Consider the following 18,709-nt stretch of genomic DNA (forward strand, 5'->3'; position numbering starts at 1 on the left):
GTTTGCTGCATAAAAGCAGGGTTTTTGGGACTGGTTCTTGAGAAGTCGCCACAGGACCTAAGAAGCCGAAGAGGGAGAAGCCGAGCCGACCTGCCAAGACGACACCACCGGTGAAGCCCTGCAGAACCGTCTCACCACTTTTCCCGACGACAGAGGAGATCTCCCGCCGGAGAGTCTTCTTCCCTTAACTGGTGGGGACAACCAGTTGCTGCCTTCTTTTCGCCATCCCGAAGCATCTCGTGGCCGCCTTGCCTGTGCCAAGCACCCCGGCAACCGGGATACCACTTTTTACCTCAACCGCGAAAGAGGGGTAAAAATCCTTTGTGACCGGAAAACTCCACGGCTGGCCTCATCCCTGGTAGTGCAACGACCTGCAGCTTTCCTCCACGTCGAGATCACCTCTTCCTCGGGACGACGCCGCGACTTGCACCCACTACCAGGAACGACTACCACCGCTGGAGGAATCTTTCCACTTTTAAAGGTACTGTGTTCCGCCCGGCCTCCCTTGCCACCGATTGTACGGGGTAGATTTAGCCCTCGGCTCTCGAACCTGGGTAGGTCTGGGACACCCTAACTAAACTTTTCAGAACCGTAGTAAAACCTTTTTACTCACCTGACTGCTCAGCCACAGCTACCACAGTGAATCTGTGCGGTGCAGACTGCTACCAAGTGGGTTTACTGCCAACACCTGTAGTCTTAAATCTTTTGCAGTGGTCCCAGAGGGAACTGCACAGGTTTCTGCCTAACAACTGCTCTCAGAAGATTGGGGGTGGCGAGGGCCCTTTCTATCTGGACATGCAGTCTGATAAATTGAGTCATGTACCAAAAGCTCAGAAACTGAGCTTGCACAGCACAATAATACAGTTCCAGATCCAGACCACCTTTTGCGATGGGTTGAATTAGTCTGGTGTACGCCACTCTCGCTGGCTTACCCGCCCAGATCAGGTCAAGGACGAGCACCTTCAGCCGCTGGAAGAAATGGTGTGGAAGGAGCAGGGGAATATAAATAGATATAATCATTTTTGAAGGATCACCATTTTGACAATGGAGACCCGCCCCCAGAGTTTTAACGGTACGTGCTTCCACCGGGTAATCTTCTCTTGAGATCAATGACACAACCCTGCCATAGTTGTCGCAAAGGAACTTGTCGCGATCGCCGGACAGCATGATTCATAGGTATCTGACGTTGGATTTATCCCATCGAAACTTGAAGTCGTCGGTGAATTCTGCTGTGCTGGGAGTTAGTGGGAAAATTACTGATTTTCTGTTTATCCTGAGGCCTGAAAATGCACCAAACTTAAGAATCTCACACAATACAAGATTGAGATTGGTCTCTGGATCGCTAAGGAACAGGGCCACGTCATCTGCGTAAAGGCAGAGTATCAGGTTGTGTGGCCCAATAGTGATCCCTCTGTCCATACATTTGCTCCTGAGGTTGGCTGCAAAGGGGTTCCATGGCCAGGGCAAATAGTAGGGCCGACAGAGGGCAACCCTGCCTGGTGCCTCTCAGTGCAATGGGGGCGATTTAGTGGTTCCCAAGGAAATATAGGCCCTTGGATGCTGGTATAAGGGTGCTACCATCTTTATAAAGAAAGCACCTAAGGCCATTTTGCGCAGGACGGCGAAAATTAAAGGCCTTTCGACCGAGTTGAATGCCTTTTCCACGTCTAGTAGAACTGCGATGGCCTGACTCGATGGGTCCTGAGCTTCCATTATGCCGAAGAGGCGTCGAATGCCAAAAGTTGTGCTCTGGCCCGGGATGAAGCCTGTCTGGTCAGCCAGCACCAGACTCTGCATCAAGGGCAATAGTCTGTTGATCAGGAGTTTGGCCAGAATTTTGTTGTCCATGTTAATCAATGAGATTGGCCTGTACGAGGCACAGTCCTTGGGGACAGGGGGGCTTCCCTGGCTTATGCAGAAGGATGAGATTGACTTCTGTCAGTGTGGCCGGCAAATGCCTGATTGCTGCTGCCTTATTGAAGACCGACAGGAAAAGTGGGGTAAGCAAGGGACCCATCGCCTTATAGAACTCGCCTGTGAGGCCATCCGGCCCAGATGCCTTCGAACCAGGCAGCTCCTTTATTACATTTTGGATTTCTTCAGCAGTGATTTCTCTATTGAGGCGTTCTCTCGCTTCATCTGGAATCCAGAACAGCTCAGTCTCTTCCAAGTATTCCCGGAGCGCCGGCGTGGTTCCTGTGGCTTTGGACTTGTACAGCTCTTGATAGAAGACTCCAAAGGCCTCGACGATTTCCCTTTCTGTGTAGACCAGAGTGCCTTGGTGGTTGCTGATGCAGTCAATGACCGGTGGTCTTCTGTCTGCTGCGAGAATTCTGGCCAGGAGTGCTCCCGGCTTCTGACCCTTGCCATACTGACGAATCATATGGCGTCTCGACAGGTAGTGACTTTCACGTTCTGCATTTGCGTTGAATTTATTCAATTCAGTTTTAATAAGGGCCAGGGTCGATTGGTCGCCAGTTGCTTCAAATGTACTTTCCAGGTCTTTCAGACGCGATTAGTTCTTCTGCAGGTCTCTCCGTATAGTCTTTAAAACTGCAAGTTCCTTGGCTATGCAGATTCCACGTGTGTAACACTTCAGGGTTTCCCAGAGGACTCCATGGGATGGGGCGGACTCCAGGTTTGCTGACAGGAAGAGTGATATTTCGTCTGACAGCTCTTGGACGAACACTGCGTCTTGAAGGGCACCAGACTTGAAGCGCCATGTAGGAGACCGCCTACTGCCGTCTGCCGGGACAGCATCCAGGAAAACCAGGGAATGGTCTGACAGCGCCTTAGGAACGATCTCACATTCGCCCCACTGTATTGGCCCTGGTCCTGACACTAGCAGGTAGTCGAGTCGGGCGCTCATCCCGTGCACCCAGGAGTGAAACGTAAACTCATGGACAGTTTGGTGTGTTTGCCTCCAGATGTCTACCAGTTCGTAGGTGTTGCATATTTCTTTGATTTGAGAGGAGGCCTTAGACTGTTGTCCGCTAATTGCGTTTGATCTATCTAGTGTCAGATCCAGTACAGTGTTGAGATCACCTCCCCATATAATCGTGGCGAGCCCTGAGTCTGCTAGATTCTGCATTACCCAGTTGAAGGAATTGGTGCCGTCCACATTAGGGCCGTATGAGTTGACTAAGTCAATATCCGTCCCTGCCAGGACCCACCGCACCAGTAGCGCTCTCCCCTCCTTGTCGCGAGACACTTACGTCATTTTAAAGGAGATGTTATTGCTAACAAGGATTGCAGCCCCTCTTGCATGTGATGAGTAGGAAGAGCAGTAACTGTGACAATCCCCGAGTGGGGCCCACTGGTTTTCTGAGGAGTGTGTTAGGTGGGTCTCCTGGATGAGGGCAATGTCTATTTTGTGTCGTCTCAGGTAGAGGAAGATCTTCCTGGTCTTCGCAGGGGCATTAGCTCCTCTAATGTTCCAGGTAATTATCCTGAATGGGATGCTGGTGGAAGATATTTGCGGAGACGATGTAGGACTGATGTCAAGTAGTATCTGAGTGGGCGGAGGTGGACCCGTCCGGGGCTGAGGCAAACTACTGAACATGATCCGCCAACTTCTCCCTTTCCCTCCCTGCTGGCAACCCCCAACTTGCCCGATGATCCCTCCAACGTATTAACCTTAGTAACCATTAACAGTGCAGAGCGTGGGGCGCTGGTGAGTTCCAAGGACTGGTACCCCCATTGAAAGGATACGTCTGCATGCTCTCATAGCGTGGATGAGCCTACTCAGAACTTGTGGCGGCCCAGGTGTTAGGGAGAATTCTCTCTTTAGGCTGGATTTCCTAACCTAGTGAGTCCCCCAGCAGCTTTGCTGGATTTCTGGAGTTTGTTTTTTTCTTCTGCCAAGAGTGAGACTCTTTTTCTCCCACTCTTGGACATGATTTATGGTGTTCCTTTGACTGTTAATGTGTTTTATGGGCTATGGGGTCCTTTACTCCATAGGGTCTCATGTGTTTTTATGATGTGTGTTACACAGCACCCTCCGTGCAGTAACACAGGGGTGTCAGGGGTGTCATAGTGACACCCCACCATAGACTCCATACCCTGGGACTGACTACTGTCTCCCAGGACATGTAAAGTCCCCATTGGCTTTACTAGTCCCAAATTATTAACAGAAACCAGTACAAACCATCATATTGTGGACGTACTGGTCGGGGCAATTCGATTGCCCCGGGGTTTGTTAGTCGAGGGGGCACGTCTCCGTCCCCCTGATCGAGTTTTGGCTGGTGGCAGTGGAAACTACTTTTTATATTCGACCGCGAATATTTCCCTATGGGATTTTCCCATTGTTCGAGGCTACCAACTTTAATTATTTAATTCTCATAGCCTCGAACATACCACCGGTTTATTTATTTAATATTAATTCGCCGGTTGGTATTTTTTGCCAGGACTCGATTCTAAAATGGCGTTTGTGTTCTCTTCTGTGACTCCAACCCAAGTCGAGCCCTTTGTTCCACTTTTTGGCGGGCTTCTCCACAGAAGCCTCCAAAAGTGGTGCCACTCTGTCTGGGTACCACAGGAGGTGTGGGAGGGGGTTTAGGCACCCTGGACTGAGTTACCTTGGTAACTAAAGTCGCACTCTTGTGTGATTGGCCCAAGTGGTGAGCCGGCCGGCTCACCACTTAGCATGTTTGATTGACAGCTTGGCTGAGTGAATTGGGGTGTGCTGCATAAAACCAGGGCTTGGGGGACTGGAACTTCAGAAGTCGCTACAGGACCCGAGAATCCGACGAGGGAGAAGCTGAGCCGACCTACCACGACGACACCCCCGGTGGAGCCCTGCGGAACCGACTCACCACTTCCCGACGACAGAGAAGATCTCCCGGCTGGAGAGGCTTCTTCCCCTGACTGGTGGGCACAACCAGGTTACCTTCTTTCTTCGCACCCCAGACCGGTTTGTGGTCGAACTGCCCGTGCCAAGCACCCCGGCAACCGGATAGCCACTCACCACTGAACCGCAAATCAACGGACCGCTCCTTGTACCCGAGAAACGCTGCGGCTGGTTTCTTCACTGGCAGTGCAACAGACTCCTGTCTTCCTCCCCGACGAGATCCTCTCTTCCCCCGGACGAAGCACAGACTTGCATCCGCTGCCAGGAACAACTGCCCCCGCTGGAGTGTTCTCACCACTTTAAGGTACCGTTTCCGCCAGGCCTCCCTTTCTAAAGATTGCTACAAGGTAATAATTTCGTTTGGATCCCCTTAAGCGGATCCGGCCTACTGACTCTGAATTCCTCGTGTTACTTTGCCTTCCTCCCTTGTTGTGTTCGTGAAAAAGTGTTGGGATCTGTTTCAAATTATTCTCTGTTTTTCTCTCCCTTTTAACACGAATTATTAGAGTGCCATCTGCGTTAAGCGCTCACCGCTGTCTGAAAATAAGTGGGGCTTTACTTACGACTTGTCTAATATTCTTTTAAGGGAGTGTATATCTTTTAGTGACCATGTTTTTGAATTGCTTACTATTATTGTCTCTGTGTTTTTCTAGATGGGTTTTAAATAAATAATTATATCTCTTTTACACCAAGCCCTGGTCAGTGTTTACTTGTTCTATTGTGTTCTCTTGACCTATTGTGAATACTCTGTATACTGCCTAACTCTTCTTGAGGGAAGTCTGACTGCTCAGCCACAGCTACCAAGTGAATCTGTGTGGTACAGACTGCTAGCAAGTGGGTTTACTGCCAAACACCTGTAGTCCTAAATCTTTTGCAGTGGTCCCAGAGGGAACTGCACAGGTTTCTGCCTAACACCAGGCGGCGTCTCTTCACGGGGGCACTCTCCCTCTTCTGTCCCGCCTCTGTGGTCTCGGCCACGTAGGGGGCTGCAGCCAATGCCGTCAAGGAAGGAGTTGGCCTCTTCGGGAGAAGTGAAGAACTGGGTTTTTTCGGCATGGGTAATAGGTAATTTGGCAGGGAACAGCATGAAGTACTGGATCTGGCTCTCACGTAGTCTGCGTTTTACTCCCGTAAAGGCTGTCCTAGAGGCCTGCACAGCTGGTGAGAAATCTGGAAGTATTTGCACCTTGTCACCATCATACTGCAGCTCGCCTTTTTCTCTCGCCAACCTAAGGATAGTGCTGCGGTCTCTGAAATTAAGGAGCCTTGCAAAGATGGGTCGGGGAGGCGCTCCAGGGACCGGGCGGTTGGAGGGGACCCTGTGCGCCCGTTCCACTACGAACAGACGTGAGAACGCAGCTTCCCCAAAGATTTCTTTACACATCGACACCACAAAGTCCTCGATGGGGTTTGTTGTTCACGTATGCCCACCACCCTTACGTTGTTGCGGCAGGCCCGCCCTTCTAAGTATTCATTCTTGTCAACTACACCTTTCATTTGTTTCTCATGTGTGGCGACTCTGGTCAGTAGGGACGAGGTGTTATCATCGAGGTCTGAGACCCGCTGTTCTACAGAGTCAAGCCTCTCGTCTTGTTTATCCATGCGGTGCTGTAGGAGATCAACTTTTGATGACAAAGTGTCGATTTTGGCGTCCAGATTCCCAATACCCGCTTTGAGATCTAGGAGGATTTCGCGGATATCAAATGTTGGTGACTGCTGGGGTTCTTCAGTTTGCTCCATTTCAGGAGGCCGAGGTGACGTTTGCTGCAGTTGTTTTGGGGATTTGACCAAAGAGCCGGTTTCAAACGTTAGTTTTTGTTGAGATTTATCCGATTTGCCCATTTTGGGCTACAGGGAATGCAAGTGTGGCCACTCATGCGTGCAGGGGACAGAATTTTGCTAGGAGGTATAGCTATGGTCGGTGGCTGTCACTCCGGTGGGGCTGATGACTTCACAGCGTGCGTGTCCCTAAGCGGGGAGCTGTGGCCGATCCGGACGCACAGAGCCGGAGGGTACGTGGAGATCACTTTCTCTTGGGCGCGCCCAGAGAGTGGGTGTGTTGGCTACTTCACATTGGAAGGAGAGAGGTGGATGCGTAGCTGGTAATCCTAACCCTCCCTGGTTGTTGGCTGAGGGTGTAGCGCTCCGATGTCCTGTACCACTGAGGCCCACTTCACAGCCCCACCACAAGGTGCTCTGGGGTGGGGTGGGGAGCGGCGTCCCGCGCCTTCCCGGGTGACGACTGTGGAGGATTAATTCAGGGGCTGCGGAGCAGCAACTGATAACCCACGCCAGGGGGAGCCGCACAGTCTATGACTGAAACACCTCACTGTGTACTCCGGGCTTCTTGAGGTGCAGTGGGAGCGGGATAATGTCAGGCGCCACTCACGCTTACTGGGATGCCGGGGACCGATGATCCAATGGTCCTAAGGGAGCGCGATGATGCAGCGTCCGCCGCCACACTGCAGGCGCCGGGGTCCGCCGCAGCGCACTGGTGGAAAGCGGCAGCGGGGAGTGCAAGTTACACTTTCATTTGAAAGGCAGCAGGTCCGCTCGGGCCCAGCGGTGTCTCCGGCTCCTCCCTTGGCGCTCCTTCACCACAGCCGAACTGCTCACATCCCCAGGCACTGCGCTGCTCAGCAGGTAAGATCCCCGGTGATGCGGCCACCCTCCAGATTCTAAGTGTTTGTGGCCGGGCGTTCGAAGGATCTCCTAGGCGGGCCAGGACCGGAGCTCCTTCACCCCTCGGGGGTGCAGGTCTCAGCCATCCGACGTCACTCGGGTATTGCCCAGCACACTCCAGGTGATCCACCAGCCTTCTGCTTCTTTAGGCGGGCACCGTTGGAGCCCGCTGCGCCGGCGGCACTCTAACTCGGCGACCCACCGTCCCGTGAGCTGCCGTGCCACTCCAGCACCAGTCTGCGCCGGGCTCGCCCACACCTCGCTCGCTGCAGTCACAACGCAGGCCCTGTCAGCAGGGCTCCTGATCTGGACACACACCGGATTTTGACACAGGGGGCCGCCTGGGTGTCCGATCTTCCTTCACTGATGAAATAGGATGGAGGGTAGCTGCGGGAGCGTTATTTTCCAAGGATTTTGAATGGGGCCAGCACGGAGCTCTTAGTGAGCTGCCATCTTGGATGGCTCACTAGCGCCCTCTACACGAATCTTGACTCTTAACTCTCCTGCTGTTCTCATTCTCCTTGACCGATTTACTGCCTTTGACACAATCAACTATTCTATCCTCATAAAGTTGCTTCAAGATACTCTTGGCATCTCAGACCGGACACTGGACTGGTTGACCTCCTTCCTCACTGACCGCCCCTACCAGGTGCTCCTGGGCTCCTTCTCTGCCACCAATCTCTCTACATGTGGTGTTCCCCAGGGCTATATCCCCTCGCCTTGGCTTTTCAACATCTACCTTGCACCTCTTGCTCACCTGATATCTGCCTTCATCCCTCATTTCCAGTTAGACGCAGATGACACACAACTCTTCTTCAAGCTCCCCTCTTCCTCCTCTATCATCTTTGACTGCCTGTCTGCTATTCAGTCTTGGTGCTCTTCCAATGATCTCTGTCTTAATGCCAGTAAGACTGAGATCCTTCCTATTGTGACACCTTCTCCCCGTTTCCCTCCTGCACTCTGGCCACCCTCTGTGGGCTCTCCTCCTCCTCCTTCCACTGAGGCCAAATACCTTGGGGTCATCTTCGACTCCTCCCTCTGCTTTACTCCTCACATCTTGGACATTGCCCGGAAGGCCCACTTTCAACTTCACCCCCTTAAAGGCATTCTCCCTTTCTCACCTTCCCCTAGAAGCTTAATGTCTCAAGAGCTCTGGTCCTCTCCAGGCTAGATTACAGTAACAGTCTCTTGCTCAACCTGCCTATTTGTTTTCTCCGTCCCATAATAGGGCTGCAAGACGTATCCTTGGCCTCAAGCCCTGGGACTGTATCTCTACATCTCTAAAATCTCCCCACCGGCTCCAGGTTGTTGCAAGGATCAAATTCAAGACCCTTGCATCATGCACAAGGCTTTCTGGGGCCTGGGACCATGCTGCCTGCAACTCTCTCACTAAATGCTCTCCTTCCAGATCCCTTCGATCTTGTTGCTCCAACTCTGTTGATCAAACATTTCTCTAAACAGGGAGCTGCAGATCGAGCTCTCTCCTCAGCTGTCTTCCTCCAATGAAACCGTCTCCCTCTCTCTCTACGTCTTGAACCGGATCACCCCAAGTTCTGCAAACAACACAAGACCTTTCTCTTCTCCTCCTTCCCCCTCCCGTGCTAACCATCCCCTCTGTCGCTGAGGTTGGGGGCCTGACCCTCAAGAGTCCAATAGGGTCCTGGCCTTCTGCCCAATTGCCCCAGCACTGCTCTCTGGACCCTCACCCACCTGCCGGTTGGTTTGCCTCTGCCCTGCACTTACCTGTCTGGGTGGCAGACCTCCCTCTTCGCCTGGGATGTCTCTGCCCTTGCACTTGCCTGTTGCCCCTCGCCCCCAACAGGAATCTCCAGCACTTCTTCCCCTAGGGGACCCTAATAGCACTTCAACCCCCCCTCCTCCCACCCCCTTTTTTCATTTTTCTTTTCACTGCACTTGCACGCTCTGAATGTCACAAGGCCTAGTAGGACCGCTGTTCTTTTCTATTTTATTGTTTATTTGCTCCCTTGTGCTGATTTGAAAAACTGTCTTTTTGTATAAGCGCCTTATAAATATCCAATAAATAAAATAAAACAAGTCCAGGTTTTTTTTTCTTCACCTCCTAGTTGCTCTAAACAGATTGAGAAAACAAATCACGAGAATACATGATATGGATGTGCTCTTCTTAGCACCAAGGTCTTAAGCGTCTTCCTAATAGGCCGAACAGTATTCCAGCACTTCAGGGTTGGCATCGGTCTCCTGTCAGAAAGGAAATCCAAAAGACACATTGTATCGGTCCCGCTGTCTTTTATTTCTCTGTTTTGTTTCCTCACCCAATCCTGAGCTAACGTCTGGCTTATACTAGTACATTGCATGTCATTGGAAATTCTGCCCGCTAGTGCCTCTTTCGCAACTCCTGGTCGCAAGGATGCCTTCATTCCCCGTGGTCCGTGGTGCTTCTGGGCTTTCTTGGATATGCCCGGAAGGCTTCATTCCTGACCGTTCGATCTGATTCCCTGTTCATAATTGGTGAGCAATCCTTTCCTATTACGTGACTTCGTGGATTACTCCTGTACTATGGCTCTGGAGCTTCTTTCAGCCAGGGGTTTACGGACGTCCGATCCGGCGCCCGCTGTGTACTCCAGTTGTTCCTTTGTCCGACCAAGCACTTGCATAGGGATCCCTGCTAACTCCAAACTGCACTTGGGTTCCCAGACGTTGCCGCTGTAGCTTTCCCCTCAGTGACAACTGGGCTCTGCTGCGTGAATGGTACTGCGTCCTCATGTCAGCAGGAACCGAGGTGGCCCGAGGTCACCACCTCATAGTCTAATGACTTCTACTTAGATAAGTTTCTTGCACGGTACAATGATAACAAAGGACAAACGGTTTCCTAATTTAGGAAGCCTGCATCCCCTGCATACTATTTATAAGGCCTAGGCCTGTTTGTAATTTGAAGGTATTGGAGATTTTAGGTCTGTAGTCCTACACTCCACAATGCAAGAGAAAGGACCAGACTGAACCTCTCAGTTTTGTGGACAATTTAAAGTTCTCAAATGTGACTATCCTTGCTATAACAAGGTAACTTCTCTGAAAATGGCACAATTTAGGATTTGACAATTCAAATGATAGTCAAAAATAAGTATTTATTCATAATAAAACATTAAATTAGGCCCAAACAATGATCCCATCCCATCTCGGCCTTCCCTTATTCCAATTCTCCCCATTACATTCTATTATGAAGGAGAATGTCTTCAGGAGCCTTGTTTCTCTGGGACCTTCTCTCTCGTCCTGGACTGCCGTTGCCTTGTCTTTGTCGGCATGTTCCTCTTTGCAATCTCTCTTCTCTTAACAGTGTCCCGGTGTTCTGATGAGGCATCAGACCCTGTGCGGCTCCCTATGTGCGGTGGTATGGATGATGGTTTTTGGACTGTCTGTCCACCACAGACCCTCCATGGTCTCGCAACCACCTTCCTCTGGGTTTCTGCCCTGCTGGTTTCTCTTGCTGTGGTTGTGCCATGGTTCTGGCCTCCCAGTCTGCAGTATCGGGCGAGTTTCAGACTCGCTGGCTTGCGCTTACTCTGCCTTCTCCAGGGGTGACACAGAGCAGTGCCTTCCCTTGCCTGCGTATGATTTCTCTTTTCTTTCTCTCGGCTGCTCCTCGAGAGTATGTTATTTAACGTATCCCAGTGGATTGGCTATTCTGAATTAAAGGGACATGTTCTTTTTCTGTAGGATAATAACCTCTATTAGGAGTTTCTTCGTCTCAGTCTTGGTATTCAAATGTTTTTGGTGTTTTAGAGCATCCCATGTAGGCTACAGCGCCAAAGAGTTCCTCACAGGAACAAGAGTCCTTGCCCCCTAACGAGGAGTCTCTCCCGGTGAGGTCCTACTTGCCTCAACCCCTAGGGAGGATTTTTCGGAGCGGACTCACCTACCTAGCCCCATGGGTGTCGGGGGCTGCTTCCCCTTGAGGAGAAGGGACGAATTCCCTCGATTCGTCACACAACCCACATCAAGTAATGACTGCCAAGTCAGTCATTAAAGCTTTACTGGATACGTTTACCAGGGCTTACTTCCCTGAAAAAGTTGTGCCCAACTCAGGCACCATCTTCAAGTTCAGCCATAGCCAGGCCCTGTCGAAGGAAGATGAGGTGACTTTTCGTTTGTCATCCACATCTCTCTCACAATCGGGTGGTCTGAGAGAGAGATTTCTTAGAACTCTCCAAAGTATGATTGGGGCCCTTAGGCAGCCCCATAAAATGCAGTGGGACCTTCTGCTATCATACTTCTTGTTAAAAACCCATTACCTGTGTGCAAAGATAAATAAAGTTGTTAAAAAAAAAATAACCCTGATCATAAGTTCATGGTCTGGGCCATACCATGGTGAAAGACTCAGTAAGGTGAACCATTCAGTGGACATTGGGAAACACAGAAAGGCTCCCATAGAGTTTTCTATGGATATGTTCAAGGATTTTGTCCTTATGGGTGGAATAGGAGCCTGGTTTGAAAAAGGGAGATAGAGAAATCTGAGTCTCTCCCAGCCCTGTTCCAGGACAACCCTTCTTATGGCTTCATTGAGGGTGGCCTGGTGTCCCCCCAACTGACTCTACAACATCAAGGTGAAGCGAAAACTTTCTGGAGGCAATTTGCCCCTTTGTTTTCCCTAATTCCTGACTTTACACGTTGTTGTGAGCAAGACTTTGTCACTGGAGATGGTGGACCTATCAAGTTTATAGTTGTAGTTGTTCAGACCAAATGAGATCCCACATTAAGTCTGGGGTGAACACATAGTTGGATCTAGGGGTGATACAGCCATCTAGTAGTCCTTGGTCTAGTCCTGTGGTTCTGGTAACATAGGCAGGTACATTAGATCTGATTTGAGATTCTGTCTGGACTTCAGAGCTCTAAATGCTGTCACCAAGACAGATGCTCACCCCTTTCCACAAACAGATGAATTGGTAGACCAGCAAGGTGCTGCCAAGTACTTTAGCACTTTTTACCTAACTGTAGGGTATTGGCAAATATCCCTGACCGAGAATGCCATGCAGAATTTTCAACACCCGAGGGCAGTGTTGCAGATAAGATTTTGAGGTTGGAGTAAACATTTTTGTCTTCAACAAAAGAATAAAAGTATGTAAAATAATTATGCAGTAGCGGTCTACATGACTGAATAGCAGCTTTCTCACAAATTAACAGATAAATCCGTGTGCAGTAGAACACAAACCCTCTCACAAATGGAGCAGGTGAGCACTAACACTGTGAGCTTCCCCTGCATGCAAAGAATAGGTACAATTGCAGTATAGACATTGTAATGCTTCATTCACACAGAATAGGTCATCTAGTGAAAATGCAAATCAAAGCGACAGCAATTCAAGCTGTAAACATGAAGAATAGGTGGAGTATATCCATGCAAGTTGAGCAAGGGTCGAAGATACCCACACAGATAATTATTAAGGAATATATATATAGAACCTATAGAACATGTGGAACCTAGATTTCAGGAGTGCACACTTCCCTACTAATATAGAAAGGTATGCCATTGACCTCGGCAGATCATGCTTTGCTCACATGTTTCAGGCAGTGGTCGAAGTGGGCGGGAGCGGTCGGGAACGGTGCTCCTATTCTTATTTTAATTAAGTTTTACCGTTCCTATACTTTTATTTGAAAAAGAAAACGTTCCGGAACGGTTTCATTTTAAAATAAAAGTGTAGGAAGAGGTTGGAACTTGCACTTTCAGTGCACTGCACAGGACGTTTCCTTAAAGGGCAGGCACATGTTATTTGGGGTTTTTATTGTGCATGGGAGGGGGCGCGGTGATGGGGTCTGTGGGGAGTGGTGCAGGCCAGTAGGAAACATAGTTCCACTACTTCTTTTCGTACACTTCAACCACTGGTTTCAGGAATGTCATGGGTCACAGTACACGATTACCACAGAGAATTTGGCCACAGCAGTAAAGGTCCCACTGACATGGAGAATAAACTGTGTGATATGTAGCAGTGCCAGCACCCCCACACTGAACAGTTAAATGAAGGGCCTCAGAAATGCGAACTACACTCACATATAAGGGGAACAGCATAGGCTTGTTGATGATTAATGAAAGCCTGCATTTCCTGGAACTAGTAGTGTTTAATGGTATGCCAATGTTGTGACAATATAGCGCAGAGTGGCAAGTGCTCAATGCTAAAATCTACATCTAATCTCATGGTTAAATATTGGTTGTCCCGAGTTAGCCTTACATCCTTCAGAAGTCCTTAAACTGACTATCAACTGAGGTAATAATAATCATAGTGCTTGGATGTTGGAGCATTCCTACATGGAGCGCTACATAAAAAATTAAATACCTATCTGAACTACCACTTGATGGACATGTTTTTATAAGTTTCTATTTCATTTGCAAATGTAACCATTTCATTGTTGTGTAATTGTGCTTACAGTTGCTGGAGAGACATATTTTGAATGTTTAAAGTGTAATATTTGAAAGCGTCTGTGACCAGTTATTGGTGTAATGACAATCACTCAACCTTTCAGCCAGGGCCCTGTTGCCGCTGACAATTTATAGTACCATTTACCACATTGATTCCAAGTTAAGGTTTAATGGATGTTTAAATGAGACATTAAATGCTACTCTGTTCCCCAGATAAGGTGTAAAGGTGGAAAGTACCTTTACATATTGTTTTAACAAAATTAAAAATTGTAACTGTAAAACCTATTTGTCTCAGCAAGAGTGTAAATAGTATGGTATAATCAACTAAGAACATTACTTTACTTAAAAATGAATACAACACATGAACATCACAGTTGTGTAGCAAAGATGTCTGGCTTCAAACTAATTATTACATTTGTGGAAAATGTTCTACACATTAATGTGTTAAACACACCACATAGATGCAACTTTACGATAAATGCACACAACACAGGAACTCTGAAAAAACATTTGTGTAATGCAAGCTAGCATTCCCCAAAAAAGCAACATTTGTTTGTTAAAAGGATACTTCCCAATTATAATTAAATTGTCCATATTATAACTGCAACAATCGTAAAATGATAGGGAAAACAAATGTGCATGCAAAATGCCCCTCTCCCCCAGGCACAAAAAACAGCAGCAGTTAGAAGGAAACCATTTCTCATCTCACTGTGTGAGCACACAGCTTGGAGACAAACTTCTGAACTGCTGTTTCATGGCTTGCAGTTTCATCCATGTAGATAAGAATCGAAGCATGTGTTCTGGTTTCTGTCAGAACTGCCCCTAGGAGTGACCTCTGCTCTCAACTGGTGCTTAAATGATACACGCAGAAAGATAAGAGGCTGTATTTGCAAGAATGTAATGCGTAAAAAGGCCTGGTACAATGCTTATGTGGAGGCCTGCCTGAGGGACCTTACTGGTTCAGGGTAATGCCCTTTGGTTTGAAGAATGCCTCTGCTACTTTTCAAATGCTGCTCAACCATGTTCTGAATGGGTTGGATGAATTCTGCATTGCATTTCTGGATAATATAGCGGTTTTCAGCCACACTTGAACATGTGAGACATCTGGAAATTGTGTTACAGGCTCTTCAGCCCACCCACCGGACCACAAAGGCTACCAAGTGCCAGATTTATCAGGATTCAGTGACCTACCTTGGGCATGAGGTTGGAGGGTGCAAGATTCGGTATGTACAAGTATGGGCAACCCCACAACACAAACCAAAGTCAGAGCTTTCCTAGGCCTCACTAAAGAAACTTAATTGCAGACTATGGTACCGTAGCTGCCCCTTTGACTGCCCTCATTACTCCTAAGAAACCTAAGAAAGTGTTGTGGTCTGAGTAGCGTGAGAAGGCCTTCCAAGGCCTGAAGGATTCCTTTGTCAGCCCCCTGTTCTCAGGGCATCTGATTACCAGAGACCTTTCATTGTGCAGACTTATGCCCCTGACACATTGGGTTAGGTGCTGTCCTTTCACAGTTAGATGGCAAAGGCAGGGAGCATCCCATATGTTAAATTAGCTGCCAGCTTAAGGACAGAGAGCTCAGGTGGGCAACTGTGGAAAAGGAGTGTTTTCCATTGTGTGGAACCTGCTGAAGCAGAGCCTTACCTCTGTGATACTTACTTCACTTTGCAAACTGACCATAAGCCCTTAAAGTGGCTAATAATGATGAAGGTAGAGAATCCTAAATTGCTCAGGTGGTCCATAATCCTTGAAGGCTTTCACTTCACCATTGAGCATAGGCCAGGTGCACAGCATAGCGATTCTGATGGACTGTCTAAAATGTATAACTGACTGGAACAGGAGATCCGTCTAGGGGGTACATTAGATCCCTATGTCCCTAGTGGTGGAGGTGTGGGGGGTATTAGGGAAGGTTTCTCTTTAGGCAACCTGCCCTCTATATTCTATGGACCCTCCAACCTTCTGCTTTTATTTTTGAACCTGTCCTGACTTTTTTCAGGGAAATGAAGCATTCAGCTTCACCTCCCTGGCCTTTTCCTCATTTGTCATGGGGAAACTGATCAGTCCTTCAGACTGTAAGTACTGGGAAACTGTTTACCTTTTGTCTTTTTACTTTTTCCCTGTTTGGGTATCCTTTTAAACCGTGCACACAGCATCTATCAATGCAGGGCAGTGGGGATCATTTTGTATAACCCTTAACTTTTACAATGTGGATTTTTGTTTACTTTTATATGTGCCTAAAGACACGCTGGTGACAGCAGTTAGATTTTTACAATTTTTGCAATACTTTTAGTGTGCACATTTGCATTTTCCCCGTCTGGCTACCTAACGTGGATAGGGCACTAAAATGGCTGTGCCACAAGATTTTGTTGTTTGGCCATATTGTTTCTTGCCCTTCTTCCTGCCTTCTCAGATTACGGAATCTCTATTATGATCATGCATTCACCCGTGAAAGCTGCTGTTTTCATGGTCTAATGCATGCCAAATGTGTTTTTACGCAGGAAGTGGATGGGACTCTCTGGTCCCATTCTACAATCCTGGTGCCTGAAAGTCTGGTGTGCATGCATGAGTGAGAGCCACTGTGGACCGTGATTGGACCACTGCTGGCTGAGTGAGTGGTGCAGATCCTTACCATTGGTGGGCTGGTTTTTGCCATGAGCCTGGATTTGGGATAAGAAGACAACTCCTGCAGCCATTCCAGCAAATCAGCATTGGAACCATGTATCCTGTGTAGCTGTGCAGCCAACTGAAGACCAGTGGATGACTCCTGAAGAGGCCTGGCGACCTTTCCTGTGATTCCCCCGGTGTAGCTCTGCCGGACTACCCGTTAAAGAAGACACTCTGCAGTGCTTCGACCCTTGGACTGGTGGGACCAACCAGTCTCGACGTCTTATGTAAGCCTGCAGTCCAGAGGCCTCAGAACTGCATCTGTACCACCCAGTGGAACGACCAACTCTGAATTGGGCTACTGCACCAGAAGCGTTGCCGTTCTGTGATTTCTTAAATTGAACTTCGGTGGACACCAGCTCCTGCTACAAGTCGCCTTCCTGCCAAGTCTCAACTACCTAGCATCAAGGGATCCTGCACAGGAAGGGCTTCTTCCACCACGACTGGAGAGACCCCTGCTGTTGCCTGTGTGCGATGACTGTCGTGGGATACAGCTTTCCTCCATCTCGTACAGTGTCCTGGCCTCCACAGCCTGGTGGAAGTTCTCGGCCATCAAAGAAGCTTATGAGGGACAGCATAAGCCACTGCCGGCCAACATGCACACCCCTGCGGTCAGAGGCAGGGCAACGACCATCGCATTCCAATGGCACGCCCCTGGAAGGTCATAAGCAGGGCGGGCACCTTTGTTTTTCCGCAAGCGCTACAGTTTGGACGCCAGCTCTAGATCAGATGCAGCTTTTGGACAGATAGTTCTTAGGAACCTATTTGCTTAAGAGGGGTCTGGTCTCCTGTCCACCCTGGGGCTACACTCAGTTGTAATCGTCCATGCAGTCTGGAGGAAAGGGGACGGGACGTAAGAGTAATTATAAGTTACTCACCTAGTCCTTAGTCCCCTTTCCTCCATACGTCACACCATCCTACCCCCCCTAATGAATCTGGTGTCATTTGGCAATGTTAAGCTATTGTCGACGCGTCTATGGGGACTGAGTTCTGGCACCGGAGGGCGGAGTCAGGGCAGCACATGCTCCCAGGGCCGCACCCCTACGTGCCTCTAAATTTAAAGGGGAAGGTTTTTTCTGGTGAAAAAGGTTCTGTCTCCCGTCCCTAGAAAGGGACGCCCATGCAGTATGGAGGAAAGGGGACTAGTTGGTCACTACGGTGAGTAACTTACAATTCCTACTAGCTACTAAGTCTTTGTGAAATGTATGCATTTCTACAAACCTAAGGTGACTATATATGTTTGATAATTGACTCTTGTGTGATAATTCTACTTGCTTGTTTAATTTTTCTAGTTTGTTTTGGGCCTATAATAAATAGAATAATTGTGTGTTTCGCTGTGTGGACTAATTTTGGACCCCTGACTCCACTCGACTCTACTGAGACTAAGCCTTGTCCACTCTCCATGCTTACCTTGATTGGGTTTGGCTAACCTCCTAGAGATCCCTTGTTCACTATAACTAGGGTGGCCTCTTGAAATCTGTCCACCAGGCCAGATTTTAGAATTCTATCCTAATAAAGGGTACTGGGATAACTGATTATTAAGAACCAATTTGTTCATATACAGAGAGTACATTGCTCTAAAAATCAACAACGAATGAGCATTACATGTAAAAAAAAAAATTATATTTAAAAGACCTCTGAATTACATTTGTTTTAGCTGTGATAATGTGAATTCAAATGTATGGTTTGGAGCACCTCTAGAAATTGCTAAATGTACATTTTGAAATGAGCAATGCATTGTTCAATCAGTTGTTTACTATATTGCTATTATTTTCCTAAGAGGTCTTTATATTTCTAGGGAAACCTTCCTCCAGGATATAAAATTACGCTGATTGATGTTGGACTGGTTATTGAATACCTTATGGGAGGAACATACCGTTGCATGTATACCAGAAAACGCTTTCGAATTATATACAACAATCTCAGCGGGAGCAATCGGGTAGGTAGAGACTTAATTCACCTGATCGTTCACTTGAAGTAGCAGAACACCTTTTAAATCTATATGGCGCCTATCAGGGGAATTCACAATATCTAACTAATTTAGCTACATCCATGTCAAAATACAGGGGCTCCACAGTTGGAAAGAAACTCTCAGATAAAGTAGAACATGACGGACAAAATGGGAACATGAA

General features: G+C 48.3%; 1 protein-coding gene across 2 annotated transcripts in view; it reads left to right on the forward strand.

The window, feature by feature from the left end:
• The window catches only part of TRPM7 (transient receptor potential cation channel subfamily M member 7), a 2,599,208-nt gene that overhangs the window by 1,171,705 nt on the left and 1,408,794 nt on the right, over positions 1–18,709 (forward strand). For both annotated transcript variants that reach the window (XM_069624956.1, XM_069624955.1), the window contains exon 14: positions 18,376–18,516. In XM_069624956.1, coding sequence (XP_069481057.1) covers positions 18,376–18,516 — 141 coding nt within the window. The remainder of the gene's footprint in view (positions 1–18,375; positions 18,517–18,709) is intronic.

The sequence above is a fragment of the Ambystoma mexicanum genome, chromosome 11 (genome assembly GCF_040938575.1).
Source record: "Ambystoma mexicanum isolate Mex_15411 chromosome 11, UKY_AmexF1_1, whole genome shotgun sequence".
NCBI classification, from domain to species: Eukaryota; Metazoa; Chordata; class Amphibia; order Caudata; family Ambystomatidae; genus Ambystoma; species Ambystoma mexicanum.